The 26,752-nt window shown below is 36.7% G+C and overlaps 1 protein-coding gene across 5 annotated transcripts in view; it reads left to right on the top strand.

The window, feature by feature from the left end:
* GULP1 (GULP PTB domain containing engulfment adaptor 1) overlaps positions 1 to 26,752 on the top strand; it is a 143,901-nt gene that overhangs the window by 66,993 nt on the left and 50,156 nt on the right. For all 5 annotated transcript variants that reach the window (XM_057382715.1, XM_057382712.1, XM_057382711.1 and 2 more), the window contains 2 exons: positions 2,454 to 2,542; positions 15,010 to 15,071. In XM_057382715.1, coding sequence (XP_057238698.1) covers positions 2,515 to 2,542; positions 15,010 to 15,071 — 90 coding nt within the window. In that variant the 5' untranslated portion in view covers positions 2,454 to 2,514. The remainder of the gene's footprint in view (positions 1 to 2,453; positions 2,543 to 15,009; positions 15,072 to 26,752) is intronic.

The following is a 26,752-nucleotide window of genomic DNA, read 5'->3' as shown; positions in this document are numbered from 1 at the left end:
ATTTTCCCTATTTTGTACCTGTCAGAGCTCTTCACATTTTGTCAGTTAACCATTTGGTGAAATCCCGTGGAGGTTTTCTGTTTCCCAGTGGGGTTTGTTTTCTGGACAAAGCTGAAGAAAACTCTTCAGAGTAAGGTGGAGAAACATTCTTAACCTAGGTGTGTCTTCCTGAGTGATGAGTAATGGAATGGCTTGGTCAACATTCCTATTCCCTAATGCCTCTGATTGTTAAACTGCTTTACCCTTGCAAATCAAATGGTTTGTAGGGAAGACTCTCCCCTCTCCCCTGTACCAGAGTTGGATTTTCTGCCTTGTCTTCCTTTTGGCTCTTTACAGACTGGTTTGTTCCAGTGTTTTTGTGTGCTAATATTTGTCARAAACACAATTGTTTTCTGCCAAAAAAAGCCTGTCTACCATCCGTTATCGGAGAACAGCTTGCTCCTAGGAGTTTTATTCTTTGTCATTGGAACATAGTGAACAAAGTTATTGCAGGATGTCTAAACATAAYTTTGCTTTTCTGATGGAAAACTTACCAGTGCTGTGTAGGACAGTCTGATACCACCCTCGTGCCCCAAGGGCAACTGAGGAGATTGAAATGAACAYTGTGGTGTTTGAGTTGGTCTTTTGTAAATAGCAAAATTTTATGGAACATTTAATCATCTGCTCTTTCRGCATCTGAGAGGTTGATTATTTTGTTCGTATTAGAGTTTGAGGGTATTGTAAATGCAGTTATGTGTAGCTAATTTTGTTTCCCTATTTAATAACATATTTTCAGTGAGGTGGAAGTACACTGATGAAGTGTTTTGATATTGTTTGTTGCCTAAGACACATCTGTGTTTTGTTCTACTGATGTTTTGTTGGAACTGAAATTATGAACATAATTTTGGCAATGGTGCCCATTTTTAGCTAACAGCCAATAAATTTTGGCTTTTATTGGTGTAGGTTATTTCAGTGGTAATATACCCTTGCTCATGAGGAAGAAACACATACTCAGTTAACACTGTTTTAAACAAAATACTTGAATGGTGATCTCTAGARAAGTGGCCAGCCAGCTGCCTTGTGATGTGCCTGCAGAGCTTCTATTTAGRAAATGCTCTATGCAGTAAGCATCTCAAATATGTTCCTTAGCAGTCTCTTGGAGGAGGATAGGAACACACACAAAAAAGGCATTCTCAAAAAGGGCATGTTATGATCCCATCATGGAGGAGAACTATAGTGTTTGGTCTGGCCCTGCTGCATCAGTGATTAGTTAGTTGAAAATAAAATTGAGGTTTTGTTGTTTTGGTGTGGTTTTTTTGGTTGGAACACACACCCATGTGTTCCAATCTGGAATATATCAAATACTTACATGGAAATTTGAATATAATTTCTTTAATTGGTGTTGAACTTACTTGAAAAAGAAGGGTAAGTACCACAAGAATCATTCATGAGCTGCATAAAATATCTTATTTTAATTTGTCAGTCATCTTAATCTGACATTTGAAATACTGGCCTAAATCTGTTTTTTTATGCAAAGCAAAGGTGCTGTTCCAGTTGATTAAAAAATCAGCTRATTGCAAAGTGKTTTGATTTTKCTTKTTTTTTATTTTTACTYTTTTCTCTTTTCCTTTGACTGRRCTGCTTGGAGAGCAGAGAAAGAGAAAGGGCACTGGTGCAACGTTTGCTTGGAAAATCTGAACAGAATGAAAAGTAGTAATGGGAATATCTTTACATGTGGTTGTAAAAGGAAAAGCTCTGTACTGCAGAATGGGATGGTCTTGAATAGCTTTGGATGTAGTGGATTTTATTGTTTCTTTATGTTGGTAAATAATAAAATTCAAAAATAGTATTGTGAGTCAAAAATTAAGGAAGAATTTAAGAGTGTATCCATGTTTTTTGAGGGAAGAAAATACAGAGATTACTGTATAATCTGAGGTATATGGAGCAAGAATGTAGTAATGCTGATAGAAGGCAATTTTTTCAGTATTGAGTCCCTGGGTGAAGAAGAGTCTATATATTGTAATTATTTCCYTCCCACCAATGTCAAGCCCATGTGAAGTCGAAAGCCCAGCTTGAAATAATCTGACAGCCAGAAAKGACACAAAACAGGGCAGTGCAAATGCAAACAGAGGGGTTTTATGGAGTCTTGTTGTCAGCATTCATCTTAAAGCTTTTTTCCCAACCTATTTGTGTGTGGTATTTGTCTTCATGTAAATGTACAGTACCACCTGCTCTGAAATCTTAGTGATTTTAAGGTGTCATAGAAACACCTTAAAATGTCTTAATGAAGCATCATTTGGAGTTTTGAGTGTAGATCTTCCCAWTGCTGAAATTTTTTCCTCAGCAAAGCACATCCCCACTTTATTTCTCAGAATTATGTCAGAATTCTTTTGCACAGTTTTTAATGCATAGATAAATGGAGCTTCAGTTATAATAATGGAATTTTCTGTTTTCTTATATGTGTTGTTCTGCAGGTTAAAGTGGGGAGGAAAAAACCAAACCCAGAAGCATCATTGACTGGATAGATTTTCCACCATGAATCGTGCTTTTAGCAGGAAGAAAGGTAAATAATTTAGCTTATATTTCATGGAGACATAAATGCCCTCTAAAAACTCTTCAGAACATTAAGAATTATACAAGAAAGAAATTAGTTATTGCACTAAATTATCTAGGTAGAAAGGAGCAGCCTTCTAGAAAATGTACTGAGAAAAGCATTGATTGATAGCTACAGAGCTGTAAGGCTTAAGCTGAATTTTGTATTTTTTTTATTGCAGGATGAGTGCACACACACATATATAAATATATACATAAAGTGCACACATTGTTGTCTTTTTTTTTTTGCCTGTGTACACCAAAGGATGTGCTGGAGGGTTTTAAAACTTCTAAGAGTCACTGACTTTTCTTTATATGTATTCATTGGATTCTTATTCTTGGAGAAGCTATTTTTTCAAACTGTGTTTAATATACTAGAAATATTCAGCMGGATATTTTTTAGCTGTAAGAAGCTGTTCTGGATTTGTAGCAATCTGAAATGGTATGCTTTCCAAAAGGATATCAAACCACTGCATATTCAGGGTTATATATGTTGCTCCTCTGGCTTGCCTAGTCTCTTTCTATGGCCTGTTTATGATTAAATATGTCTTTAGAAGGAACATTAGAGATGCGGAGGTTTTTACTGACAGCTTTGTTGCTATTTCCCCCATTTTTGTAAGGTAGAAAATAATCAAGAGGTCTCATTTCTTTGTTCTTCATGTTTCCCTCTAAAGGTGCCTAAGTGTGATACACACTGAGGTGAAGCCCTGCATTAATAAGTAGGTGTAGCCTCAGTTGGACTGAGTGTAAATATTTTGATTTTGTAACAAGATTTTCTGCTTTGGATCAATATCAAAGCTGGAAATAAAAGGAATCTGCATATCTTAGGTCAGCCTGAAATGACAGCATCCCTGCATTTCTCRTGTGTCTCGTACATTTGTTTGTTAAAGCCAGATGAATCAAAATAAGACAAATAGTCCAGAGCATCAGCACATGATCAGAAAAGGAAGATAAACTTACTCACAAAAGCTGCAAAAATAGGCTGAAAGATCATTTCATACCCCARCAGCAGGGGGAAGTAAGCTTAAACCCAAAGTCCTTGCTCCTCTTAAGCACTGATATATATATCCTTGTTTAGATATTTATAACATCTCTGCCAACACAGCTATACCTTTCACATGCCTGGTAGTGATGCCAAGCTTCTTCCAGACCTTTGGAGGAACCATTTCAWTATTCTTTAAGTGTGGATTGATTTATCACTGCTGAAAAAGAAAGTTGGGGATTGCAGATTGCTTTGTTTAGGAAATCATATAATTACTTTCTTTTTATTTTTTTCTAATGACTTGTGATCATTTTTTAGAACTCAGCCTGCCATGTTTCAGAAACAGACCAGTTTTGTTTTATTGGATATTTTCTCACAGTTTTGACTTGGACCCAAAGTGYGAAAATGGTCTGTCACTATTTCTTCTTGCCCTTGGCAGTTTTTGCCTCTTGTCTTTATTCATCAGGTTTTGAAGTTGTATCCTCAGTTTCCTGGGATAATTTGAGGGGTCTTCAGGGTTCTTTCTGTTTTYATTTCTTCATAAGAAAATTCTTACTGACCTTCCCTAAATTTTTGTAGTTTCATGTATTGAAAGACATTTGCTTTGTTGTTCAGTTAATTTTGTGTGCTTTTCCCTGTTGCTTACCCCAACAAGGAATAAGTATCATATAAAAGTTGTCAGGCACATTGAAATGCAATTAGTGTGGATTCCTAATAATGATTCAGAACCTGAGGAGGATGAAGAATGCAATGCTGTCATCCATTTATTTTACTCATAGTAAGACTCCTGACATTTCCATTCTCATATCCTAGGGAAAAAAAAAACCAAACCAAGTTTCAGTTAAGTAATTGTCAAGAATACGTGAAAATTACATATTTTTAAATGCAAATTGAGGTTCAGAAGAGCTTGGCTCTATCAGAGATCCTGTGTAATAACTGTATTTTAAAACAGGTTTGATTGCTGAACTCCCTGTACTTTCTACCCCAAACCTCTGGATACGGTGATTTCCACTTCTTGGTGGGTTTTTTTGTGGATTTCTTCTGCCCACAAGAGCATGGATAGTTTGAGGAGTTAACTCCATGACTGCTGTGGCTTCCCAAGCAGTTCATGCTAAACCCAAAGGAGTCTCCAGCTGGCTCTGCTGGCAGGGTTGCATTGCTCTGGTACCTTGAAACTACAAATAGTCTTAAATACATAGGGAATTTAAATAGATGTAGGTGATACTTTGATAATAGCCACAGATTATATATGAATTGGGCAGATCTATAGAATAAATGGTCCCTAATGTTCATTGTGATGATCAGCCTATCCAAGTCCTTTCATAGGATGCATATAGAGAAGGACATTCCTAGTGCCATGGCTGTTATCTTTTTGAGCTGCCAAACTGGGGACTAGAATGGCYGGGACTGTGCTGTTCTTGCTGATGAGCATGCCATCATCTGATTCAGGCAACAAAACTTTTCTTCTAAATGTTCAGGAAATTAATTTACAGACATTGGTAGACAAAGCAAGAAAAGAAGCACTAAAAGCAAGCTCGATTTTTTTTTCCCCTTTTTTTCTGTTGGAGGCGGAATAGCAACCTGTGCTTTCAGAAAAGAACTGCAATGAAATGTGAGTTGCTAAGACACAAAGTGATCTCTTTTTAAAATTAATCCTGATCTTTGCAGGCAAAAGTTTCCCATAGATAAGATGTATAGCATGAGTGTTTATTGAGAGAATCTGTTATGGGAACAGCAGCTTTTTCATAAATCAGAGCAGTGCTCTTGAAAGCACAGACCTTCACTTTCAGCATTACCAGAACTTCATTTTGCAGCACAATTTTTTATTACAGGTATCATACCTTGAGTACTCAGTGTAAGTTTATTTTTGAGGGTCATGGTTTGGGCRTGAAACAGCCACTTCAGCTGACAAGGTGTGCTGAGTGCTGTGGTGTTAAACAAGTGGTACAGCCATTGCCTGTCAGGCTGCCTGAGATTTAGTACAGACCAGAAATGGAGAGCTTGTATTTCACTTGGAATTATTTTTTACTTTTCTGATAGTCATTTTAGTTGAAGGCTTAATTGATCTACTTAAATTGAAAAATATTAAGCTGTTCAGCTTTCCTCCTAATAATGACAATGAAAAATATAAGAAAACATGAAGTTTAGACCAATTCCACTTTTTTCAGAAAGTACTTACATAGGTAATGATAAATAAATGGAATCTTTCAGCAGTCTGGTTTGTGATATCTGTTCCCTTCTGTTACCCATGAACAGGAAAACAAACTTTAAGAACTAATAGGGACAAAAAAAAGTTCATTTCAGGTTTAAAGTTGATATCAGCACTTGCTGTTTTAAATTGCATGTTTTAATATGGAAAAAAAAAAAACATTCAAAGCAACATAGCTTCTCTCTTGACTTCAGTACAGTTTGGTTGGACTAACAAATAGGTGTGTGATGGAGAAAATACTCAGTTGCAGAAATTCTACATGACTGTACAACTGTACAAAAMCCTTCTGTTTTGCATTCATTGATCAATGAGTGCAGTAAATTRCATTGGGAAGATAGATTATCTTTTTTGTAAGGATCTCTTTCTTCCTCCCACAAAAGCAAATTTATGAATGATSTTTATGTATGTTCTTGTTGCTTTGTCGTTATGACAAAGCTTGTGAAAATGYTTATGTATCACACTATTGAAAGCTTGCTTTTGCATGTGATCCAGGTTTGGGKAAGGGGTTTTAGAAGGTCCTCTTTATTCTTCATTTCATTTTTCCTTTAAAAGCAGGTGTGGTAGCATGCTCATTTTGAAATTCCATGGTGCAAAAGGTCTGTAGTGCAGGTGGAAGTCTGTTCAATTGGAAATGTGTTTGCACCTTGATAATTCAGTCACTTTTTAAAGTAGTTTAGGGATGTTAATGTAATTCTCCTTTAAGAGATCTCTCTAAATACTATATTGTTATGTAATTTTTTTCTTATTCTTAGTGTATTTGTATCTAAATTGAATTACTTACTTGTTTTTAATGTAGACTTGATTTTGTGATATGATTTGTTTGCACAAACAAAAGAGAATACTATAACTATGGAGGTTTTGGTTTGCTTTTTTTTAAAGTGTATAGAGTTGCCTTGCATAAATGAGTTCAGCACATTTTACTGATCCTGCATCCTCCTATTAAAAGATTCTAGTGCAAGAACAGGTGCATATAAGTAAGCAAAAAAAAAAGTAGTATTTCCTGGGTCTTACCTCATCAGAAATATGAAAACTTCTGTTCCTTCCACACAGAGATGTATCTAAATATGGAATGACTGTAATCCAAAGCCTCGGTGAGCAAAAGATTGAAACTTTTTGAGTGACACAAAATAGTGCTAAAAATRTAGATGTACATGTCTACTGAATTACAATGGCTGAAATGGGGGAGGTTCTGGGGGGATGTAGGAGTTGAATTTAGTCTTTTCTTTATTGCACCCCAATGGTCCTCTTTCATCGTCCTTCATAAAGAATGTCAGCCTTAGTTTTCTTATGACATGAAGTTCAATATATGCAGGAATCTGAATTTTCTGGGGTTTTTTTCCATATGGTAGCTGTTAAAAAGGTGGACAATTGCTGCCAATTACCAGCTCCTGCGATGTAGATGGGCTTTATAATGCTAAATAGAATATATCAAAGTAATGGTCTGTTTTAAATCATAGCTTTCAGCAATAACATTTCTGTGCAAAGGTTTTTTATGGGTCTCATTTATGAAAGTGTAGACACATGCATTTAATGGCAGCGGCTGATATATAAAAACGGCATTCAAAGGTTATAGGATGCTCTCTTGTGTGAATGGACTGGCTATAATATGATCTTTATTTTTATTGTAAACATACGCTGCATTCCAGAAATGACAAATGTTTTATTTTATATCTTTTCTCTTAGTAAACAGACAATAGGTGAAGGCCTGAAAGAGTGATGGGGATAAGTGTAGTCCTAAAGTAAATTCGTTCCTTCTGTCACAGTGTAATTCACATCAGTCCTCACAAGGTCCTAATTATTGAACAAGTGGTCTATTGTGTGTTGAACTTCCACATTTAGAATAATGATAAAAAACATAAAGAGGAAATACTCACACAGGTTAAAGAATGTTAATAGCCACAGGCTCCCCCACTGTGCTCTTCAGATATCCTTGTGATTTCACTTTGTTCTTTCATAAAAACATTCACCTTCCAGGGGAGAGAGGGAAAAAAAAAAACCCAAACAAAAAACAACAACCCAAAACTAGGTCTGAATTTCCTCCTCTGCCCACTCTGCAAAAAAAGCTGCTGCTTGATGTCTGTGGATTTTATGAGTAAAAGGTTTTTCAGGAGTAAAAGGTGGGAGGAAAAGAGGGTGTATTTTTATATAATGGTTACCTATATGGTATAACGATTATTTCTATATTCAGCTGGTCTCAACACAGCAAAATGAGTTGCCTTAGTAGTTTTTTAATACATCCACAAAGAGTTCATACATATTCCAACTACTGTTGCTCAGCTGTCTAAATACAGGGTCATGTGGAAAAACACTATTCAGTGACCTGTTCACTTTTTTGGGTTGATTTMTGACTGTATTTTTGAAAACTGTTTGTGCTTATTGTTCTCCTTTGGCTGTGGCAGCAGCCTGTCAAATACACCAGCAAGGACACTGGTGGGACCAGATTTGGTGGGACAAGGTTTTGTGGGACAGGGAAGTATCGATCTGACCCTCCGTATGTTTGCAAACATTTGTATGCAACTGCACTGGTATTTATGGTAGTATATCCACTTTCTGCAGGCAGAAGGGATGGCTGGAATTATTTAGGGAAGAAAAGATTGCAGTATGTCTTCAGAGGAGGCATACAAATGAGGAGTGTGTTTTGGAAACCTTCTCYGAAGGGTTCTTGGGTCTGTGCAGCTAAGCCTGATTTTTTTTTCTTTTCTTTCTGGTACCATGAGAATAGGAGGATAATTTCCTGTTGCTTATTTTATCTRTGTTATCTTCAAAAAGGTATTGCAGAACTCATCTCTCTCCTGCTGTAAAGAATCTTGGAGGCAGGTTAGCAATGATATTTACAACAATAACTGTTTGTTAATTCTGCAAAACCTGAGGAGCTCCTTTCCAGGGCACGTTTGTACTGCTGAAGCATAGGCACAAATGTTGGCTTTGCAATGGGAGCAGYATGGAAGGAGCCTGAAGCTTTTTCCCTAATAAATGTACAGGGCCACAGCCTGAATGCTAGAGTTACACAGGTACACTGTGACAGAGAGGTGAGTATCTAGTTAAACAAAACATCTTATTCTGTGTAAAACAAATTAAGGTTATTTAACCAGACCTTGATAGAAATCGCAGTGGCTACTTGGTTTCGTAAAAATTTGTCTTCTAAAGCCATTGGAAAATTGCAGAGAATATYCAAAATAGATCACTCAGTAAAACATTATTTTGTGAAAACAAATCCTTTTGGTACATAAAAGGATGTACCTTAGGTACATAAGCAAGAGGCAGCTACTGATATACATATTTTAGTTGCTGACATTGGYTGCTCAAACTCCTTTCTTCTCCTTCCAGCTGGAATTTTAAAGAAAGTTCCACTTAAATTTTATATCACATTATTTCAGTGTCCTGGAATTAGAAAATTTAAATTGTATTTTAATTKTATTGAGATTGTAATTTATGCTCTTTTTTCCTTTCTTTTGATCTGTCTACATAATGTTCTTATTTCAACAGTGAAAAATTTTTCAAAAGTTTGCTTTTTAAACTTTTTTTACAAGTTTAATTGATATTCTTCCAAATTTATTTATAGCAATACTGGAATAGTTCACTGAGCTCTTTTTCTACAAAAAAAACTACAAAAGTGAAAGATGGAGTTGGAGGTTTGATCTCTGCATACGTCTTAGTGAAAACTTGCAAAAGTGTGATAAGATAAATTATGCTATRCCAGTAATCTCTATTTTGACCTCAACTAGAAGCTTTTCTCAAAGACACAGCATATCTTTTTTGTGGCTAGAAGACAGATGAAGTATGGGCTAAATAGCTCAGATTTATTTTTATTGKTTTTTTCCCTTTAACTTAAGGAGTTGAACTTGCTAAATGTTCTTAACATCAACAAATCAAAAGTGCAGAAGCAAAGATTTGCTAATCACTGGTCAGTTGCACTAACASTTCCATCCTATTTTCCTTTATTGTCAAAACCTGCATACTAGCATACATATCTTAAAAATACATAGTCTAAAATGTGTATGTTATGCAGTGAATTTTACTGTTGGAGGAAATGCAAATATTAAACTTGTTTCCATTTTGTAACTATGCCAACCCAGCATTCTGTGATACCATTTTGCAATTATAGCAATCAGCTGTTTAAAACCATTCACAAGATCCTAAATATTATGAAAGAAGGATACCATTCTATGATACCATTTTGCAATTATAGCAATCAGCTGTTTGAAACCATTCACAAAGTCCTAAATATTATGAGAGAAGGACACAGGCAAAGCATTCTGCCAAGCTCACTCTGTTCTARGGAGATACAGCTCTTTTCTTGGCAAAGAATAAATATGCATCCAAAGAACATCTTATGTCTAGGGGAAAAAAAAAAAAGAAATAACAAAAGTAGCTATTTTTGRGCTATGTATATTGATAGGCATTTTTCTCTAGATGTTTCTAAGGAAGGCTCTGACTCATAATTTCAATTGCTAAGTCATAGTAACCTGTTAATAAATTTAACTAATTACTGCTGTTAGACACCCAGACTTTACTCAGTCATTCCTCTAAGAGGGTGGCTGTAACAAATGCTGCAGCTGAGCGAGCAATAATATGGGTATATTTATTTGATAATAGTCTTTAGGGATTTTCTGATGAAAACTCTGGWACCAAGCACTAAGTCTCAGGCCTCACCTATCAGTTTGTGTGCTGCCTGCAGTGGTCAAGAGGACAGAGTGTACCTTGCTGTCTGAGAGCATAAGGGAGGCTTTGTGAGAACCTGCCTGYTTCTGCTGCAGTGCGGGAAAAAGGAAATTGTTTAACAGGGTGACAGTTCTTGCATGTCCCGTTGTGAAGGTTTTCTTTCTTTACAGARAAATAGAAAGTCTAGGAATAATGAAAGAGGGAGGTACTTATGTACACCCACTGAAGCAGGTAAGCTGTTTGTTCCCAAAGCAGTAATATCTYGATGTAGCACAAATCTCCTGGGATCATCTCTTCTTCAGGAGGCCCTTATTAGGTTGGTTGTCACATAAAATATCTTTTTCATATCAAGTTTTGTAAAACAGGAAGAAAAGAGAGTTCCAAGATTTCCTCTGTTAGCAATAAAAACATCCGTTGATGTGAMAAGATTTTGATCCAGTAAAGAATAAAGGCTTTAGTTGCTGTCTTTTAGAAATTACTGTATTTTCACTGTGTCACTAAAAAAGTTCAAATCAGAGTCCTTCTTTGTTCATCATACTAAATGAATTGCCACTAGGTCTCATATGCTTTGATAAGCACCTTAGAAACATTAATTAATTAATGCTACTTAATGTTAATGAATTAATAATGACAGTGGGGTTTAAGGAGGCAGTTAACTAAAGCTGCACTGTGGATATTCCATTCTACRATCTCTTTGGGCAGCAATATGCAGGGAAATTAATCTCAAAGGGAGAACCATTTCTTGGCACTKCTGTGGCTTTCCTTTTTGGTAGATAAATGGTGAGCTGTGCTGTTATCTAACCCAATGTCATCCTGCCCGAAGTACAGCACAGTTGATGGAGTCCCCAAGTCCATGGACTCAGCGTGTGATTTGTCAGCATGTCGCTCTTCCCTGGCTGTCCTGGCATTGCAGAGACCTTGGGAATGGCTCACACACACAGATTGTGAAGGAATCTCCCCTTTGGAATGGGAAGGGGCTGGCCTGATTCAGGRGGTTGGAAAGGAGGCAAGTCTCAGTTCTGAACAGCATTAATCCTCTGCYCATGGAAGTGCCCAGCTCCTGCCTCCACCCTTGCAATTCAGTCTGTCAGACCCTTGACTCTTGCAGTGTTGATTTGATGCAGTTTCCCCATAGCAGACTGGTGTGTGCTGGCAGGGAACAAAACCTGACAAGCTCTCACCCAAGTCAAATTCCCTTAAAAACTGGGTAGGGTATGCTTCTGCACTGCTGCTGCACCCTGTTACTGTGCCACATAGTGAGCACTCCATGTACAGGCTGAGGTGTTGTGGAGAGGCCCCACAGGATTGCCCCTCCTGGTGAAGCAGGKCTGTGCTTTACCCTTTGAAATGCCTTTGAAAATTGGAATGGTGCCCCTTTTCCCCACCTCTTGTTCCCCACAGTGCCAGTGTGTTTGGCAAAACCACCACAAACTCAGACTTCTTAGATTTCCTGTACCTCATTTAAGCATAGGACATTTTACTGGTCTCCGAATGCCTCAAACTCATACTTTTCAAAACCTCGTAGTTCTCAAAAAACAACTGGACACTTATTTAAACTTTAATGTTAACTCCRAGACAACTTAGACTAAGAACTTCAGACAAGATCTAAAATAACTGTGGTTTTCACCCCATGTGGTAGCATGAGTCTCTTTTCACTTTCMATTACTGTTAACATTAGAGGCATGTGGTTGTCGGGTTTGGTTTTATCTGGGCTTTTGGCCCTTTCTTTAGGACCTACTGTTTTATTTAGCTGTGAAGTGTCTAGAACTCTTGTTGCTGTGTCACTAATAAAATAATTATATGAGCTGTGATTTTCGTTGTAGGATTTCATATTTTGCTTGTTGCTTCAGAATGAATAATTAAGCTTTAAGCTGTTTAAAAATTAATTTAGGTGAGGCATCAAACCACAAGCCGTATCTACATCAGATATTTGACCAATACTTGTTTTAAATGTTTTTTTTTGTTGGTTTTTTTTTTTTAATATTTTTCTAGTTTATTGGATGCAGAATGTCTGAAATTTGGTCTTTCTGAACTGCTGTGAAATCAAATTCTAGGCAGTATTTGCAACAGTACTTGCTGGTGTGGTGCAAGTCCAGAATCAGAGCTTACAATTCTGGAGATGTTGCTAACTACCTCAGGATAGCTTGCATGATTTTTTTCACATATTTGCCATCAGCCTGAGTTTTGCTTTTCATTGATTTAGTTTATCATTAAGAGTCCTTTCCAAAGTAATTATTACTTACCTCTAAGGAGTGGACTTTCAGTGTCAGTGGAAAGTTTCAATAGCTGTGTCACAGTATTTGTGGATCCACATCTGAATATGTTGGGCTGTTTTAATCAATGGCACAAGGCTCCTAGAACCAGGTGTTTTTTGGTCCKCTGCTAAGTTACTGATTTCATTTTGAGCTCAGAGCACCTGTCCATATTTCCTGCTCTTCCTCCCARTTATGGGTACCAATAGTTATGGCARCCCTTGCCTAGCAGTGCTATTCCTTGCTGGAATATCTGTAACAGCACTGTTGGAGGCTGATAGGCAACTTGATTTCACAGTAAATCTTTATACATGATAATAATATTRGAAAGATTACCTAATGCTGAATTAAGACCAGCATTTGATACCTGACTCCCAAACTAAATGACATTTTTTTCAGATTTGAATTTGCCCTGATGGGTAGAAGGGAGGAAGAAACATTTGCAAGGAGTAGTTGGGTTTGATGGTACCTGTCCAGTCAATTGTCTGCTTGTAAAATTGCTTTAGAGCCTCTAGCTCTGTCACTTGTTTGTGCTGGCACCAGGCATAAAATGAGTGGAGGAACTAGAGGTTCAGCACCCTGTTTTTACTAGATTTTCCTTTATAAATGTGTAAATATAGCAGTRTCCCTACTGAAGCTGGTAAACAGTGATGTGCAGGAATTAGGTAAATTAACCCCTGGTATCAGCAATGTGAGTGCCCCTGGAGGGGCTGATATTGGCCCTGTGCAGTGTTTCCTGAGCAGGCTGGGGCAGTGAGCAGTGCTGTGCCCATGCCTGGCCCTGCCAGCCAGCCTGGTGAGCTGCTTGGCTGGCCTGGGCTGGCAGCCTTTGTCCTAACAGTCCACAAATTCRCAGGGATGGTTATTTTGTTCTTTTGGATGGAATCATCCTTTGATATGATGTTAGAGATCAGGTTTCAGGTKTTAAAATATTCCGGTTCTTGGTTCCAGCAGTCCAATCACCAGCCACGACTGAAAGGAAGAGCCACTTTAATCATACCCCTGGGTGCTGCTGAATGGAMAAATCATTCTTCCTTAATTAAGAAGTGATAATATCACTCTTCAGTAATGGAGCTGAACATTACTGCTATATAGAATGAAATTTGCTTAGAGAAAAAAAAAAAATTCTCCCAGCTTTGCGGTTCTGATCCTGTTACAGTGGTAGCTCCTGAATATCCTGTTTAATGGTTTTCTTGCTTCTGCTTATTCTAAAATATTTAATTATTGCTTTAGTGTCAATCAGYGTCACAGGTTTTCCTCTTCATCAGTTTGAACAGGATTTAATTGTTCGTATGTGTAACTTACAAAAAGTTAGTAATTAACTGCATCTCCTCATAAAGGCAAAGGGAATTGTGAATAACCAAGGGTAGAATTTTGCTTTAAGCTGTTATTTTGTTATTCAGTAAAGTTCCAGATTTGTGATTTTAATTCAAGCTAATTTAAAACTGGATAATCTCATGTTAGAAAGTACTACTAAATGTTCAATATATGTCATATAAAATACTAATTGGAGTTACAGAATCTCACAAATGTGTGGTAATGCAATTTAATATTTTGGAACACTTTTGTTCTCTTAAATGCTCTCAAATGAGAAAACCTTCAAAATTTGTTTCTAAGATTGTAGYAAAAAGCAGTTTTTTCTTAACATTTGGAATTCCACCTTTAAGTTGTGTAGAACATTCAAAAAGGCCATTGAAATAAAAGGGGAAGATGTATTTGACAAATAATTAGGGAATTGTCAACATGCAGCAGGAAAAGTAAGAGAATAGCAAAGTCTGGTAATGTGAAAATTCAAGGAAAATATGTAAATTTGTTTAGCATATGTATGAAAAAAATTAAGAACATCTGAACTTATAATCAGTGAATCTGGTGCACATCCTTTTTCTTTTATAAGGATTAGAGCTTTCTTCTGTCATTACAGCTTGGATAATTTTTTGTTTGTTCCTTTAATGTTTTGATAATTCTTCAAAAAAAGCACATAATTTATAAAAAAAAAACAAAAAAACCAGCATTACAAGCACAAGGATGCAGAAAATACTGATCTGAGGGAGAAAGAGCAAACAACTTTAGACCAATTAATGCATTTGGAGGGAGGAGTTGTGATTCTTATGGAAAATCAAGTGGGTTAAAATAGGAAGTGTGTCCAAGAGAAGTGAGCAGGTTCTTTCATCTAAATATTTGGGAAGGTGTGAGATATTTCTTTCCAGCCCCAGTAACTATTTCAGAGAGTTTTTTGAGTGAGAGGAGGATCGTTGATCTTTTCCACAGAGATATTATCATAGTTAACAATTGAATCACCTATTCAGTGCTTCTTTTATTTTGCTTTTCTATAGACAAAACATGGATGCACACTCCTGAAGCCTTATCAAAGCATTATATTCCCTATAATGCAAAGGTAAGAAAATATAAAGTTATTTTCTCCTCATACTCTTAGAATGCAGCACATTCTGTCTTGTTTTTAATTTGAAAACTTCAGATACATAGATTTGCCACATGAAATAATGAAGAAAAATGTAGTAAATGTCTGTTTTGCAGGTGAAAATGTTCTTTTATAATGGCCAATTGATTCTTGTTTTGAATTATGTTTCACTAGAAAGCAAACTGGTGTTCCTCTTCTGCTTGATGCTGTTTCTTTAATGGATGGAAATTTTGAGTGCAAAGGAATTTAACATTAAGCTGCATGCTTACAGTACTATAAAAATTAAAAATAATTGCACACACTTCTTTTGAACAGTAGCAAAGGCAATGATTAMCAATTGTATCTGCTGGATATATTGAAATGTCAAATGCTCAGGAAATATGGTAGAATAATAATGGAATTTTTGCACAGTAAAACCAGAAGCTTTTTTCTTACTTTCATTTATTAAATGCTCATTTTTACTTTTCTTATTCCAATTGCAACGGGATAAGTATATATATAAATAATGCTTTAATTTGTCTAATGACATCAGTTGACAGGAAATGCATCTCACCTAAATACCTTAGAACCTAAAAGTTATAAAATACTTACCTAAATGCCAGCACAGAAAATAGTTTGCTAAAAGGAGGAGGGATATGCAGCCATCAGCATAACTCAGAGTAAATGGAGTAATCTGCAATTATTTGCTCAAACTGAGGATATAATGGAATAAARTTCTATTGTGGTCTGTTCTGGATAAGGTTCTCATATGATCGATATTTCTTTATTTTAAGAAAGGTTTTTATATTATCTTAATAAAAATCAATGTGAAAAATTCTTAATATTAAAATTTTATCTTTCTTAATAGGAAAAATATATTTCAGATGCCAGGACTCAGATTTCTGTAAGAGTATTCCTTGCTGTTGTGTCTGCAATTTCCTTTTGCTAAGTGTTGCCACACAAGGAGCAAGTGTTGGTAGCGGAAAGTGGAGTCTTGTTCTCCTGGCTGCCAGGCTTTAAACTTGCTTTTATTCCGTGTGTTCTCAAACTGAATTCCTGCCCAAAGCATGTATTACCATTTCACTGAACAGCCTTGCCAGACACCTTGGCTTTATATTACACTTTTTGAGAGGGAGGATCACTTGCTGTGGTGACTATACTTGTTTTAGAGACCAAGCTGAAGCCATGAGTTTTTTCAGTGCACTGAACAATGTCTGTTCATTTCTGGTCTTTGAAAGAAGAAAAGAAACCTCCTTCATCTTTCAATGTTTCATTGTCTGGCTTAAGAGAATATTTGGTGAGTAGGTGTCAGTGCAGCTATGCAGAAAAAGAATTCAAATGAAGAAAATGGGAAGAAGATGGTGGTAACTGTAGAAACAACAGCATTAGCAGCTTCTGGAGCAGAAGAAAAAGACGGAGAATTCCTATCTAAGGAAAGTCTTTAGGAAGACTCTTGGTCCAAAAATRTCTCTCAATTAATTTAGGCTTTGTGCTTAAGTGTCCTCTCCAGTTCTGCTCCCATTTGTTGTTTACTCCAGGGTTTCCTCAGCCTTTGCACTGCTGCCCTTGAAGGTCTTTCAGAACATTTACAGGAGACTGCATTGTAACACTGCGTATGTTAAGTTTTGATTTTGGATTTGGTTTTTTTTAGAGAAATGTAACCCATTTCTTTTTTTTGTTCACAATAGAAGATGGTGATTTAGAGCTACCAGTTATTTGATTCAAAGCAAGCAAAAAATTGTGCTGCTCTGTAACTGGAGTGTAAAGAGAATGGAATTCACCCACTCTGTTTTTTGTGGACATCTGGAATAAATTTGYACAGCTTTTATGAAATTAACTGGCATATGCGGACGTAACATAATCCTAGATGATATTTCCACCTCAGTTTTCAAGTGTCAGTCTCACTAAGTTTATCAGTGTTTTTGACTTTAAGAAGAAAGTATGTAGCTTATTTGGGTTTTGTAGAATTTTAGTTTTTAAGTGAAATATCTCACTGATTTCATACCTTGTCACTGTGTTGTGAAATAATGATTAAAAACTCAGAAAACCTTCATAATGCAAGTATTAGCAAGACTCATTGGTTTTTTTTTCCCCCCCAAATGGTCATATTGTTCCACTTCCAATTCTCTAACATTCAGTACATTTATCTTTTATTTTTTTTGGGGAGAAAAGACAACATTTGATCTGATTTATTTCAAAAGGTAATCGGGTGAGTGAAGAATGCCTTGTTCAGAAAATTAAATCAGTTTGATGTGAAGTAATACCAGATGGGAAGTAATACCAGAGCTGTTATTTGTCCATGAGCAAGTGAGCTGTATTCTACTCCATGGTTTTTTGGATGCAGATTACTGTGGGTGGAAAAGGGGTTTGTTTTTTGTAAGACACAAAAATAGTTTCTCTGACACTAATCTTTTGAGATGGTCAGAACAATGGGAAAGATGAGATTTTGTTGATTCCAAAGACAGCTTGTTGATCAAATACAGTTCATGGGTTTACTGTTACCTTATTTTTTTTAAAAAAATCCTAGCAAAATTAACTGGAAATTGACAAGTGGCATTTTTTTTTCTGCCAGTTGGACAGGACCTTTTAACAGAGAATTAGTAATGTCCTGTTATCGCTTAGAACATACACTTTCAGGATGATTTATGGCCATAATCCTCTTTTTATGGCCATAATCATCTTTGCAAGAAAACATGAGCAGAGTTGTCTCTTCTGGAAGTAAAATCCAGGAGCCATGATTCTCCTAAGGAAGCCCTTAAATATAAAAATATCTTGAATCTCTCTCTGCTTTCCTATGTACCCRCTCCTTGTGGTACTTGACTACTTTGAAATTCACTGATTTTGGCATRGTTTGCATGGTGTAAACCAATGAGGGTTTGGGCTCTGGTGTTTTCTCTTGGAGTGGGGCAGARGTGTTTAATTTTCCTCTTCAGTTTTGTTTTGTTTGCTTTTGTTCTATTACTGTAATTTTTTGGTGTTTACTGTTTTTTCTTGGGTTCTTTTTTTTTCAACTCTTACTGATATCCTCAGACTTGGTTTCCCAGAAGGCACTGATAATAAGATTCCCCATACTTCAGCAAGCTCTGGATATGAAACCTTGKTTTACTGAAGCCAGAATTTTGACATCAGTTTGTGGCCTATATTGTTCTTGACTGTATCGCTCTGAATGAAAGCATATTGGTCACACAATTTTATTTTTCCCCAGAAAGATAATTTGGAATTTTTATAGTATAGTATCAGATATGGACTCATTTTGATGTGGTGTCATGACAGGTTTAATGCTACCAGTATATAAAAAAACTCTAAGGCAATCCCAAACTTCTCTTCTGTGTCAAATTTTTCTGTARCGTTCCTTAATTGAGATGTTTATGTTATTTTCCATAATGTAATGAAAAACATCTTTTGCCTGAAGTTAATTTGAGGCCAGTTTCCTATCTGAAAAAAAAAGTGATCAAAATGTGACTCTATAATGGAAAAAGACTGCAGCCTCAAAAAGTTTTTATATTGTCATGTGCATATAATTTCAGTTTGAAACTTTAAAGTTAAATGAACAACACATAAAAGGAATTAGTAATGGTAGGACTTGATGATCTTTTCCAACCCACAGCATTTTGTGATTCTGTAATAAAAGACCTCCCTTGGCAGAACTTAAAATTGTTCATCTTTACTGTAGAAAAATAAGCAGTTTATTTAGATTTCAACTATATATAATTTCTTATTCCTTGTAGTTTTCTGTCATGGAGAAATGGCAAAWAATACTCTTGTGGAGCAGGCATTTSCCAAGTCAGCAGAGATACAAGGCACACTATTTAAAAAGTTTTTTAAATATGTGGTAAAAGTATTTAAAATATGTGGTCAAGTTAAATATAGCAAGATATTTCAAACAGAACACAAAAATGTTSAAAATTAGAAACTACTGCAGTCAAACAGGGCATTACAAGAAATAATTAATTTTCCTRCTTTAAATTTATTAGAATTAATAACTTAATACTATTTAACTTCCATTAGAGTATCCAAATGCCTTGCATGTGATCATAATTAATTTAGTGTTTAAGCACAAGAAAAATTASTATTGTGAAAATACCCAAATGAGATAGGGAAGCAGAAAATTGTAATTTTACAAGGGAATGCAAATTTGAACTCCTTAGTAATTTCTGATACATTACAGTCATTAAACTTGGGGCTCATTATTCCAAAGATGAATAAACACGGAGATGAAGTATAAAATATTTAAAGTGTGCAACAGATACTCTCAACAGACTTTGATCATTCTTACTCTCCAGAAGATTATCTCCTTCAAGAAATTACTCCTTCAGGAAATTAATCAATGAGCAATTCCAGTGTTTCTTCCTTGAAGTCCAATTGTGTATAATAATGCAAGGCAGTTTAGTATAATGGATAAGGTTTCATTTCTTTCCTTTTTGAGGAAAAGCAACCACTAGGGAATCTGCATTTCAGTGAAATGGTTTTGGTCGGTTCTAGTTAAAAAAAAAACCAAAACAAACCAAGAGTTAATTTAATCGGGGAAGTGAGATAAAAAACAGTGGTTATGTTTATCAATACTTATCAGCTCCAACTGAAGGACAAAACAAAAGCTCTTGATCTGTTCTCCAGGACTCTCATCTTCTCTCGGTCTCTGCTTGGCATCCTTTGGGCTTTTCATAAGCTCCTTTTTCCTAGAAATACCTCTACATCTACTGTATGAGGTAGCTTCAGTTACAAGTGTGAAACATTTGCAATGCAAGTAAGAGATGGAAGCTGGAGTTTACTGGCAGGAATMAAAAATAAATCACACCCAATGAAAGGCATCCAGCATAGGATYTGAGAAGTAATTGAACTCCTCTCTCACTGATGCTTTAGGATGTTAAAACTGTAATGAAGCCAGATGGAGACAGAACCCATCATCTACGTTGAAGCTGATGTGGAATTTACAGCCGTGGACTATTCCCTATCCTGAGCAAGTTTTAGGTTTCCTTTGTATCCGAGCAGTTTGTTTCTCTCACGTAAATTGCCATCTCATCCATTCATTTAGCATCCTGGCTGCTTAATTATAGTATTTTTCATCATCTCTGACTTTGAGCAGTCTAATTTTCACTTCTCTCATCAAGGAAAAATTATTTTTGAACAGCTTAAGAGCTTTAGATAATTCTTTTTGGTAGAAAACTCTAGGATCATTTATTTTGCTCATTGATACAATATCTAACAACTACAATCTGGATTGAAAATATGAAACTGCAAAAGATTTTGCTCATTGTTGGACTTTGAAACACCCTCAATTTAAGGAATATAGAATGTCCTGTGTATCCTTGAATGYTGGAGTTGTCCCTTGGCTGTGCTGCATTGGCATTAGGATTTGCTTTGGGAATTGAAATGGAAGAATCTAGTGTAGCACMGGTTGGAAGGGACCTCTGGAGATGATCCAGTTGATTCCCATATGAAAAAAATCATTTCAAAACCAGCTGATACTCAACAGAGCCTCATGCAATTGAGTTTTAAGTACCATTGAAGGCAGAGATTCAYAGCCTCTCAGCAGCCAGTTCCAGGGCACATTCCCTGCCACTATTACTTATTTTTCCTTGTTTGTAGTTTTAATTTTCTGCAGCWTGTGACTCTCAGTCTTACACATGTGTTGCATACCAGACTCATCACCTTCAGGCTGAACAAGTGCAGCTCTATTTTCACTGACCATCACCTTCCCTGTGGCATTCCTCACSACTTTCAGCCCCAGCTGAGCTTTGGCTTTTCCAAATTCATCCCTGAGTGCCTGGAAAATATATCTGTATTCCTCCTATGCCTGTCCCCCTGCTGCACCCTGCCATTTGTATTTATGCCAGCTGTAGCTGGGTGCTGTTCAGGCATGCAGGAATGCTTTTGGGAATTATGCAGTCAGCTGATTGCTGCCTGGCCCATGGCTTTCAGAGGAAAGGTGATGTTGGTGTCTTACTAAGAGGCTTCTATTAGCCACAGCAGTTAGTCTGGCTCTCTTTCACATTGAAGTCAGGCTTAGTTTAAGCTTCCAGTAAGGAAAACAATAAAACAGCCAGGGGTTAAGAGTTTACCCTGCAGGGCTGAAGAGTTTCCCCGTTGCTGTGCCCTACAGGGAATTGCTGAATGTTGCTGCTTATGCAGGTTTGGTCCGTCCCTGGTAGAGGGCTGTGCGTTCCTTAATTCCTCCAAAGTTTCTGAGCACGGGTTGTTGCCAGGTTTCACACTTTCTTTAGGTATAGTTAGGAATCAGGCCTAGCTGTAACCTTAAKCCTTCTCTTTTGTTGTACTTCAAAAATGGGTTATTGTTGCTTTATTTCACCTCAGAATCAGCTGCAGAGAGGCTGGARTGTGAAAGCACTGGAATTTGTATGACTTCAGGATTATGGAGCACATAGTTGATCTATGTACGGTGAACTTGTTTYTGGCTCAATGCTTATTTCAGCTTTTTATTATAAGATTTGCTTTCCTAAGTATGTACRTTGTTGTGGCTAAATTTGAAAATCTGCAGCAGGGGATTCTGTGGTSTTGATTTCTCTGGCATGGAGGATTTGTGTGGATGGTAGGATTAACAGAGTACATTGGTGAACAACTTGGTACCTGAGACCCAACCTGTGCTAGGTACATTCTTTAGAGTATCTTTGTTATAKAARTCAYTATTCTGTAGGTAGATTATGATTAYTAGATTATTCTTCTAAATTATGATTCTTGATGTAGAAGAGGTGTTTGTTGGAATGAAGGACAGCCATGTGTCCAACTGTTACTCCAGCAAGTTCTGAAAGTAAAACAATATATTTGTTTTTATAGAAAAGGTGAGTAGAAGTTTTTTCTGTAGCAATTCTTCTTCATGTGGCATTTAGAGCACAAGTCTTATGAGGGGCTGCTGAGGGAGCCCTAGCGCTTCCCCAGTTTAGCTGGGAGAAGAGGATTTAGGGAAGTATCTGAAAAGAGGTTGGTTTTCGTGTGTTCTCTAAGGTTGCAAGTGACAGGACAAGGGGAAATGGCTTCAAGTTGTGCCAGGAGAGGTTTAGGTTGGAGATTAAGGAAACTTTCTTCACTGCAAGGGTGRTGAGGCACTGGAACAGGCTGCCCAGGGAAGTGATCTAATCACCACGCATGAAAAAGTTCAAAAAAAAATGTGGGTGTAGCACTTATGGACATGGTTTAGCAATGAGCTTGGCATTGCTGGGTTATCAGTTGTACTCAAAGATCTCAGAGGCCCTTTCTAACCTAAATGACCCTGTGATTTGGTACTGAACACATCTAAAGCATATTTTTAAAGATGCCACATTAACTWAAAGTTTACAAGTGTGTTTTGAACAGGTGAAGTGCTGGCCTTCACCAGTATTCTCAAAAGCAGTGAGATTGTTGAGACAAAAGTCTCAAAATCATTAGCAGCWTTTAAAATGTCATTTTCCTATTCTTCAGAGGAAGGCTGGGTTAGTATTTGAGTATGAATCTTCACTTTACTGTGAACTTCACTTACTGTGATCCTCAGAGTCATGAGTTCCTCAACCCTGGGTAAGGGCTGGCACTCACTCACTGACAGCAGCGAGTGATCTGCCTGTTCAAGGCAACTGAATAACACTCAGAGGTCTGCCCAAATAGAATTAAAGCAAAAAAGAGCGTGCAAAGAAAGAGGCTGGATACTCCAAAGACCTTTGGGTCAACAAAGATTGACTCAACCCTCCACATCCCTCTGTGTTCCTCCTCTGTTGCTGGTATTTATTCCCTGGCCACTCCTTAAGCTTGCTGGAAGCTGCCAATTATCCTCATTAGCATGTCCTGTGGGATTCCCTGTGCTGCTCATGTTTCCATGAGAGCCGTCAGCTGCAGGAATGGGAGGGCTCTGGGAGAGGGCCTTATAGCCTCTCCACTGCCAAGTATCAAGTGAGTTGCACATCTGACACTGGAATTAATCCACTGTAGGGTGCAAACATCTGGATTATTGTCCTCGTGGACTGGTTATGGATTGTTTTGCTTTAAATTAAATCAGGCTCACGGATTAATTTCACTTTCTTATCTGCTGCATTTATTCTCAGCCTGTCTATAAAMTAGAAATAGAGCTGGTTTGTAGAAAATAAGAGAATGGCACAAGATTTTTAGCAGAAACTTCTACAAGGACATAGATTTTTGAAAACAAAAACTAGACTACAGGAATCTGTCCAACAGCCAGGCTGTTCGCCATTCAGGGAAAGTTTCACATGTGCTGATCTCCATGAGGATTCATCCTCGATAAACCATCAGACAAGCCACCAGCTGCAGTCTCTGACTTTATTAATTTTAATAAGATAGCAATGTACACTAGTCAGCTGTGGATCCTGGACTGCAATGAATATTTCTCTCAGAAATGCCTCCTTCAGATTACTCTGAAAGTATCAAACCAATCTTGGCCTATTTCAAAAAGCATTTTGAACTTTGAACATGAGAAACATGAGATATTAGGTGTAACTTMATAGAGGAACTTATAATTTCTGGTTTGGAGCATAGCAAAGGAGAAATATTACCATTAAGTAAATTAGTAAAGCTTTGTTGGAATATTTTGCATTTTCACTAGGAATTATTATTTGCCACTAAAAGGGAGTGATTGGTTACATTGCTCTAAACCTTCATTCTTTTTCTTCTGTATAATTTGCATGAGTAATATTCTCTTCATTCTTTAGGGAAAATAAAATCTGGGCAGTTCCTATTCTTTTACAAGTTGTTTTTCAATTTGTTGCTGTAGTATTACTGAAAATAGGGAACATGTGGAAACAAGGATGTCCATTAAATCTTTGATATGTGTGGATCCAAGGGCTGCATTTGAAGGAACAGATGATAACGTGAAAATTGAATAAAAAGAATCCCTAAACCCTATCTTGTACTATCATTATAGCACCCAATGCTTCTGAGCATGGAGAAACTAGGAGGACAGATCAGTAATTCAACAAATCAYATTAATTTGAGCTAAAAAATTAGGTGAGAGGGAAATCTTGTTTGCTCACAAATACAGATCTGTTGTAGAAAAATCCATGCAAATCAGGAATATGTAGGTCTTCCGAAGTCAGAATTTAGAGGCTGTATCCCAACTTGCAGTTTGTGAGGCACTGAGGACCTGAAACTATTAAAAGCAAAGATATTCTTAAAATGAAAAAGCATTCCCCAAAATTGCATGTGCATACTTAATATTCAAATTAATCTTAAAAGCTTTAAAACTAAGTATGGGTTTGAGGGTTGAATTCTGGGTTTTGAAGAGGGGCAGGTGGCAAAGTTGGACCTCTTCACATATTTTTTTTTAATCTTCAGAGTCTGTTGAAGCACTCTGAGTGTGTGCTGTGTAACAGAGCACTGTTAATTTTGTGCTGGTTATAGCTTTTTGTTTGTATCAGTGTTTGCTGTTTGATGAGTACCAGAGAGAATAGGGTCGATGTTTTCTATTGATTTTCATCAGTAACACTCAGAGGTGCTAACTGAAATTGTGCTGTGCATTTCCAAGGGGTTACTGCAATTTATCACAGTTCATTAGATCATAAATTCTTTGAAGCTAAGGGCTATCTTTTTGATGTTTGTTCAGCCTCTAGAATAATGAGGCAGAGGCTCTAGGTGCTACCCTGATGCAAATAGTCATAGATCAAAGCTCAAAGTAGGCAATAGAAGACCTTGGACTTCTCTCATGAGCTTTTTTCTCAGTTGGGATAATTAAATGATAATGCAGATAAGAGATGGGTGACTTATTATCCTCAGCTTAAAGATAAGAAACTGAGGTAATACTGAAGGTTTACCACATATCTGCCCCAAATCTCTGTTCTCAAATCAGACCCCAGATTTTGAATTCTACTTTCATGCCTTGAGCTCTGGATTAAATGTCTTCTCAATACCTGCTCTCTTAGTGAAAAAGATTAGGTTGCTATTTAGAGAAGAATCCAAATCCCCATATGAAGGATTTTAAAATATACTRTTTTCTGATTCTATGTTCACCTAATGATCTGAGTATCACTACAATGATCTAGACTAGATTAATTGTATGACTTTAGCATCAGATTTAGGTCTTTTATTGAAAAATGTAATATTTTTTATGAAGTAAGAAGTGAAAGCCAATATTTTTGTTGGATTAATTGCCATTGTAAAATAATTTACAGATTACTTTCCATCTCAGTTATGTTCTCCTGAACAGCTCATCCAAATGTCTATCTCATTCATCTGCTGGTGGATCTAAGGTCATGATAATGGTGGCTTCATTCCATATCTGATGTTATCATGTTGGATAAGTCACTATTAAATATTTTTGCATTTTGCTAAAATAATCAATCTAATAAAAAAAAAATCCTAATTTGTACTGTTCAGTGGGAAGAATATTTTCTGYATTTAAATAGTGCTCTGCACATTTGCGAAGTGATAACACAAAGAGGCMGTTATTTCTGTTCCAAATGTTATTTTAAAATAAATGACTCTCATCCTGGCCAGATTTAAAAAAATAAAAAAACTCTGTTATTGATAATCTTCAAGTGCCTGAAGGCCAGGTGTTAAATTATGGTGATCACATCTGCTTTATTGCTAGATTATGTGGGAAAAGGAGAGTTTCTTCATAAAAACAAATTAAAAGGAGAGAACATAGGCTCRTAAAACAGAAATCATTCTAGAGAAGACACTTCCAGTTCCCTGGAGGAAAAGTGAAAGATCCAGTACAGCCARACCAGTGTAAGAAGTGCTTTTGTTGTTGAGGCTCATTTCCTGTGTACGTTGTTTCCAGAATCTATGGTGGAATCAAAGAGGGATTCAGAGTAGGGTTTGAGTTCAATGAGGCAGGGGTCTGTTAAGGCTCCATGCCCAGCCTTTGAAAGAACAATTTCCAACAGGTTTGTGTTTATCCACAAAAATCTAGAATGTAATGCCCAAAAATCTGCTTTGAACAGCTTCCCTTGTACTGCAGCCATGAACCTGTAGTAGATGAAAACACTGTGGAACTGCTGTGGTTGAAGTGCCATTTCCTCTCCAGCCTCTGCTCTTCATTTGCTTTTCAGTTTCCCTCCCAGCTGTGCTGTCTTGTTGCCATTGCCCCTTTTCACTCCARATAATCAAAGCACCCAGAAGCAGTGCAGGTTGCCATGTCCTTTTTCTTTTATTCCAAGGCACCCACTTAAAGATATTTTCTCAGAACATCAAACATGATGGAGTTTTAAGGGCAYAGCTACTGCTCTGCTTTGTCCCGTGTTTTTATCTGCTGCATGGACCTTCTCTGCAGAATAAGCTCCTTCCACAATTAGCTAATTTGATTTTGATTTGGCTACCCCAGTCAAATATTCTCTCAAAATTTCTGAGGGTATTCTGTGAATATGGCAACTCAGAAAGATGTCTGTGTGTGTCATCTGTATAAAATTACTAATGCATTTAAAGAAGTAAATGGAGTTTAGGAAGTAGTTTCTAGGAGCAAAGAAAAAAAATCCTTTTTAGTTGAACACAGACATTTTCTTGTCCAYTTTTATCAAAATGCTGATATTAATTTCTGTGAATATAGCATTTAATTTAGCACCTTCTTGTAGATTATCCATGTGATTATGTATTATCCTTTGCATACTGACTCAACATTTTTTTTCCCACCAAATTTACTTTATTAATAAAACATTAGGCTTTTTCTTTCTTTACAAATTTAGTGGTTCTCAGTATGGGAGAGTACAGTTTAGGAAAAAAACAACCAACCAAATAAAAAATAAGGA

This window comes from Malurus melanocephalus, unplaced genomic scaffold (assembly GCF_030028575.1).
Source record: "Malurus melanocephalus ecotype Western Australia unplaced genomic scaffold, MMel_1.1 scaffold_581, whole genome shotgun sequence".
Classification (NCBI taxonomy): Eukaryota; Metazoa; Chordata; class Aves; order Passeriformes; family Maluridae; genus Malurus; species Malurus melanocephalus.
The sequence above is the reverse complement of the archived record's forward strand: the minus strand, read 5'-3'. Positions and strand labels throughout refer to the sequence as shown.